General features: G+C 39.1%; 1 protein-coding gene across 1 annotated transcript; it reads right to left on the bottom strand.

Moving 5' to 3' along the window:
• RNF2 (ring finger protein 2) lies at positions 1–5,457 on the bottom strand (the record flags this gene model as incomplete). The annotated part of the gene is made up of 6 exons (XM_082312599.1): positions 1–102; positions 1,039–1,210; positions 2,342–2,614; positions 3,439–3,654; positions 4,874–5,034; positions 5,371–5,457. The coding sequence occupies 6 exons, from the start codon at positions 5,455–5,457 to the stop codon at positions 1–3; spliced, it is 1,011 nt and encodes a 336-aa protein (XP_082168725.1).
• Positions 5,458–6,827: the final 1,370 nt, after the last annotated feature.

The following is a 6,827-nucleotide window of genomic DNA, read 5'->3' as shown; positions in this document are numbered from 1 at the left end:
TTATTTATGTTCCTTTGTTGGTGCATAGTACAGTTCCATGGGTTTGTTCACTTTCCAGTACTTCTCACTGACCAGTTCCAAGGAAAATGACCCATTTAATACCTAGAAGAGAACACCAAAACAGAAATGAGATCTGATGGCTTGCACAGGTAGTACTGTAGCAACAGACAACTACTTAAATCAAAGGAATGTGCCAGCTTAACGTGGAACAAGATGTTAGCTACCCACTCAGTGTCAAAAAACAACAATGCAAGCTATTCTGAACTCCTGCTGATCTCGCTAGAACAGTACCGAAAAACACTTTTGCAAAGTGAATATAGTTGTAAATAAAGTGAACTTGAGTTTTTCTCTTTCTTGTACCTGCAAACAGAAGGAGTAGTAGATGTGTATTTACACCAGAAGCATCTCTGCTTTTGTCTAAGGGACAATCAGTAGTCATGCTTGAAAGCTGTTTGAAACAGACTCTTATTGCAAAGCCTGTCTCTTAACGAGGAGACTTCTTTTATTCAGATAAATGCCCAAGTGTAAGGCCAGGCTCAGAGTTCAATCTAATTGCGATATTGCCTTCTTGTTTTATCTGTATATTCTGAAGTCAGCAACTGAGAGGAGGGATTCTTCACTAAGTGTACTCACAGCTGTTCGGAATACTAGAAGCCTACAGAGAATTGGAGAAACGCCACCTTACAATAGATGCTTTCTGGTGCTAGAGCTACCTGCTCTTGAAACAAGATTCTCAGATGAAGTAATATTTTTTCCCCTTCAATTTTAACTGTAAAATAATGGCATAAGTCAGCTAGTAGTTGCTACCATCACTGGATTTTTCCCAAGTAATTTATATGCCTCCTTTTCTACTAGCCAAGCTTTTGCTGTATACACTTTCCCACAAAGGAACTGATATGCTTCTAAATAAACAACCTGGTGCTATGAATTTTAACCCTAAGCCAACTCAGGAAAAGTCCAGCTGAGTGGATTTTAATCAAATCTGTATCAAAGATGTATTGATGCTCAGTTTTACTCTTAGACAGAAGTTCTACTTACAGTGAACTGCCCATTGGCAGTAGCAATGTAAATGGTATACTGCTTCTCACTAGCCGTGTCGAGGTTCATCTGGTTTGATTCTCCTTTGCTACGAAGCTCCTCCAAAGCCAATCTCACAGCTAGATACTTGGACAGGTGATCAACGGTGGCATTGCCTGAGGTCTTGATATATCTGTGACAACAACCACAAAGATAATCAAAGACATTTGAGTTGCAGGTATAGGAAAAAGACATCTGGAACACCCCCAAATATTAAGTATCAAGTGTGAAAAGGCCTTTAAAGACAGTTCAGAAACAAGAATATTAATTGCTTTCACCAAAGACATGCAACCAACTTACCAAATTATACTGTTCCAAAGTGCCCTTACATCTTTTTGACACTTCTCCCACAGGCCCTACTGCTCTTTGTAGAGAGAAGACAGCACTACCCTCTCATCTGCTTGAAATGAAAAACCTAGTAACAGGTTGTCAAGGGGTTTTAAGAACTACTCGTGACTGCTGAAATCTTCTGAGCATAGATACAGTCTGAAATGCCTGGACAGAATGCCAGGTGTGAGAGCTATACACGCAACACACTCCGCACCTCGTTACTCTTCCTTATTGTCTCACTATCTGTTCTCACTTTAATTCTTCATGCAAGAATGAAAGGCTGACACAAATGCAGAGGCCTCTCCCGGAAGCTTAGCTTTCTCTTTGCCTTTCAGAACAACCCCCAGAACTCCCCTGCAATTCTAAACCAAAAAGGAAAGCTGGCTGAAACATATATTTATAGGCACTACAGAGGGATGTCTCATCAGGAGATAAAGCCAGGAAGAAGCCTAAGGAAACTCCATGAGACTGCTCATTGCTGTGATCCAAAATTTGCAGTCTGTGCTTGGACTGGATCATGAAAAAAAATGCCAGGAAAAGCTTCCAGCCTATAAATCCCGTTGACACAAAGCTGCTCCGAAAACTGCTGACACTTAGGCAAGGTTTGTTTATTCCCAAAGCATCTTATAATAAGTAGAAAAGGGCTGATATTATACCGTCATCCTAGTACCTATTGTGAACTGCAATACCAGAAACCCTTAAAAACATCTTTATTTCTGATCAAAAGCTTAAAACAGATTGTTACTCTATTCTTGACAATAGCTGAGCAGTACCATCTACCTGACTTGCAATGGAAAGAGGGAAAAAGTGCATATGGCTAAACAGGATGTGGCATGACAAGTAAATTGATTTTTAAAAGCCCCAAGGAGTGACAGAAAACAAAAGCAACAGAAAATAACAGCAGAATACATGAAGAGGAATAGAGGACATCTACCTCGTCTGTGCACTGTCATCATTCTCCATGAGGGTCGGATGAGGCCTGAAGACTAATTCGATTTCACTAGCACCATCCATTACGGGGTCTATTGCCACAGTTGTGTTGTTATTGTCCAGTTCTAGCCCAGAATCATCCGATGTTTTGGTCCTCTTATTACTAGGCCCCGCTTCCTGATTGCTGTGTGTTGAGGCATTGCTACAGTGCGAACTGTCACCGTTATCTTCTGCTCCACTGCCATTCTCAATCTGTTGTTTCTTGCCCCTCTGTAGCCTGATCAGAAATAGGTAGAAATAATCGCTAATCCACATTCACAATTCATCCAATGTAGAGGCCCACAACGCTTGTACAACTCCTCCCTCTCCCAGTCTCCATCATGCCAGAAGTTAGACATATGCAGACACAAGCATGTTTACATTTCAGAGATATTTAAAGTTAAAAAAAAAAAAAAAAAAATCATTCTTTCTTATCAAAAGATACTCATAAACAAGACTATGGATTTTTTCCTATCCCTCAAACACCTTCTAGACGTTTTAAGATCATTTTTAACTTCATACAGTTATTTTTCCCAGGCAATTTCAGACCATTATTTTCATCTAAATATGAATTCACATGTGATTAAAAATATAAATGACACCATGCTTCACCACAACGTAAAGTTTAGGGCCTCTTTCCCACCTGGCTCTCTTAGGTTTAAATGCACACCCAGAATTTCAATACTGTGTAAACACCATATATTCCAGCCTTGTGAATTAAGTTGCAATTATAACCTAAGTTCTAGCATTATGTGCATTTATTTGCATGTAATGGTAATATGTTGCTACAGGATTCATTGTATTACAGTTTATTATCTAAGACATGATAGCCATAATTTGGTAAAGCTAAGCTGAAATCTGTTGTCTACATCAAGCTGCCACAGAAGTTGCAGGGAGCGATACAAAGGTTACTATTAGTACGCAAAAGGTTAAAAATTATTTTGGCAGACTTCAGAGGAGAGAAGAGGAATCTCAACCTATACAGGGAGTGAGGACAGACGGTGTATTTTTAGTGTTAAGGCAAACAAGGTTACACGTGGACAAATTACGTGGATTACATACCTGTTCATAGCCTGAATCTTTAATCCTTCCTCAATGCTGTGACTTAAAGCTTGCTGGTTATTGTGCTTGCTGATTCTTGCTAGCACTCTCTCCTGATGAGCTTCATATTCATCTCGGCTTGGATAAATTTTACTGATGAGAGCATCAAAATTGGGATCTGGTCTCAGTGATCTTTTTGAAACTAGCTTTTTACGACATGTGGGACATTCTTTGTTGCTGGACGTGAACAAGAAGGGAGAAAACAATACTAACTCTCCGGCAATAACAAAAGTCTGCCCTAATGCTGCAATTCTTAGTCCAAGTGCTCACCAAGCCTCAGTATTTATAGTAAATCTGGAATGGGGCTTCTATCTTTTGACAGATCAGGTAGTTCCAGATATTTAAACAAAAACCCCCAAACATATATCTCCCCGCTTCATTTTTTTTTTTAAAGTGTGTTTGAGCAAACTGTATTTAGACTGAAGAGTTCAAAAGTTCCACTCTGCAAAACAGTTCTTCCCTTAACCCTCTGGATGGATTTTCACCTAGAAAAAAAAGCATGTCTAGTGGAAATCATATTAAGGCATAGTTTTCCTAGCATTCCCAGGACAAAACAGGGATTAAGGAACCTATTCCATGGTTCAAGCACTAATTACTGGGCAAACAGGAACAGTCTTGTCCTTCCTACCATTTTGTTCTCATTTAACTATAATGTCAGGTTCGCATAATTTTTTTCCTGTAAGAGGAAGAGGCCTCAATAGCTGAAACACTGGCGTCTTTACTCCTGATGGTTTTCTTGTTTCCCTCTAATGTATTTTTGCTAATTACTCATCAGAATTTACACAGGCACAGCAAATTAAGTGTGACCTCTGAAGACAGGTAATTGCCATTATCAGAAATTGATACTCACATCATTGACTTAATTGCTGTTGGTTACCTCAGAATTCTATTGCTTTTAGGAAAATATGAACTTGTAACTGAAGAATACAAGAAAAATTATTTGTACTTTAGCATAGGTTGTTTCAGTAGTGAAGCTTGGAAGCAGGATTACTGCTGAAAAGCCACACAATTTGCAATTTAGTGTTAAGAAAAGGAAGAATAAAGAAAATGAGACTCATTTTTGTAAGTAATGTAGTATATTTTTGTTTTGCTGTTACTGGATCCAAAGGAAAAAAAAAAAAAAAAAAAAAAGAAGAGAAAGGAGGTTTTCAACTCCTTGCAAGAAACAAAAGTTATGGGATTCTTCATATGAGGAAAAAACCAGATCTGGTCTGCCACAAATGGCTGAACACACAAGAATGAAATATGAAAGGTGTGCTACACATTCAGAAACTTGCAGTGCACAGGCACGTAACTGTTCCACATCAACACCCAGGACTTAAAGGATTTCCTTGATCATTCCTTAAGATCTTCATCTTAAGTGAAATCCCTTTTCCCTGTAATAATATTTACATACCCACTCCTGAGGGCTGTAATGATACAGTCAGCACAGAAGCGATGCAAACATTCTTTTGTTGTCATGGTGTTTTTTAACATATCCAAACAGATGGGACACATCAGTTCACTGTGCAGGCTCCTGGGTGACACCACTATTTCCAAGCCATCGGTGATTGCTTCCTAGCGTAAAATAAAGTAAAAGTCCTTTAATGGAATTTAGGAACTTCCTCACAGAGACTGCATGTTTTACTATTCTTTTTAAGAGACACACATCAAACACACACGCACATACTGCTAAAGGAAGGAAAAAAGAAATTAAAATCAAACATTCGTTTATTTTTCTAATATTATAAGACAGCTTTTGTTTTGGGAGGATTTTTTTTAACATATACTCTAATTTAAAATAGGCAGTTAACACTCCTAAAGGAAAAAGAAAATCTTAAATGTCAAGCTTCGTGTTCTATAAAGTATAAAAAAAAGCCCTGCCATAAAGGCCAGCTCTTTAACACTTATTACCTGAGGCGTTCTTTGCAATTCGTACAAACTGAGCTCCCATGTTTTGCTTAAAGGTTGCGTTCCATTCGTCTGCACGGCTTGAGACATGGCTGGGAAGAAAAAGAGAAACAAGTTGCACACTCACGTACATCTGACTACAGGAGCCAGCTCCCTCTCCCAAGCAGGCTTCTCTGGCACGTGTGGAGTCTCTGTGCCAACAAAGCAGAAGTACAAGGGGAACGCTTGTTCATCCAAGTACCAGGCTCCACTATGCTACACACAGATAATCCCATGCACTGTACCACTCCAGAAAAATTGAGGGAGTCAGTCAGCCATGAACATTTTGCAAAAATCAATTAAGGTTGTTAAACAAAAGTGACATAGAACTGAAGGCCATAAAACTTTGGCCATGTGGTGCAAAAGCTGCAAATGCCACCTGATGCGGAAAACATTCATAAAACATCCACTTACAAACGTGCAATGGGTCAAGTAGGGCCTACTTCCTAACCGAGTGGAAGGTCACTATTATACATGCACACAGAAAACTAGCTAAACATGTTCACTGGAAGCATACTATAATGCCTTTCTTTTTCCTCCTGAAAATGTATCGCTAGGGGTTTCCAATCAGAAGTTTAGAGAATATTGAAAGATCAAGTAAAACCTAGCCACTGCGTAATTTCTATCAAGAGGTCTGATTTTCCTCTGCAATCCCACTGTACTTCAGTGGATGCGCACCTGATTTGCAATGATGTTGGCGGGGCGGGAGGGAAAGGGGGAAATCAGAAGTTTTTAAGTTTGAGAAACTCAAATCATACACACATTACCAGGGTTTTGCTCATTTTTTGTATCAGTAGTGGTAGACAGGCATTCCTGGAAACGGACAGGGCTAAAAATAAGTGCACTCAACAGACTACTGATACACTCCACAACCACTGCTGCAGAATTTGCTTACAGGCAAAGGCACACATCACCTTTTCATTAAAAAACCCCACATAAATAAAACAAACACACACACAAAAAAAAAGACCACACAGAGAAACTGTAATGCTTTCCCATCAAAATTTTGGGATTACTGTATGAGATGAGGCAAAACTACTACACATGGTCACCGCAGACATGTGAAAAAGTCAGGTCAAAACAACAGAAGAAAATGATGTTTCTGAACAGAAAATATTTCCGCACTGAGGGAGAGGGGGCAATCCTCCCCATCTCTCCAAAAATACCTGCCCTGAAGCAGGAAAACTTATCCCAGACTGCATGGTATGTTTAAAAAAATAAATGTTAACCATGTAAGAGGCAAGACTGCAGTTGCAGACATTTCTACTAGGTGGAAGAAAAAGTGCTTTCTTCCTTTCTTTTATAACTTTTTTTAAATCTAGGTTTGTATTTCCAGACCCTTCACATCAGGAGCCAAATGCAGATTCTATTGGCATCTACCAGGTACATTATAATCCAGTTTCCAATTCATCAAGTTCTAT

This window comes from Platalea leucorodia (genome assembly GCF_965183815.1).
Source record: "Platalea leucorodia genome assembly, chromosome: 5".
NCBI classification, from domain to species: domain Eukaryota; kingdom Metazoa; phylum Chordata; class Aves; order Pelecaniformes; family Threskiornithidae; genus Platalea; species Platalea leucorodia.
This window is presented reverse-complemented; position numbering and strand designations above follow the sequence as displayed.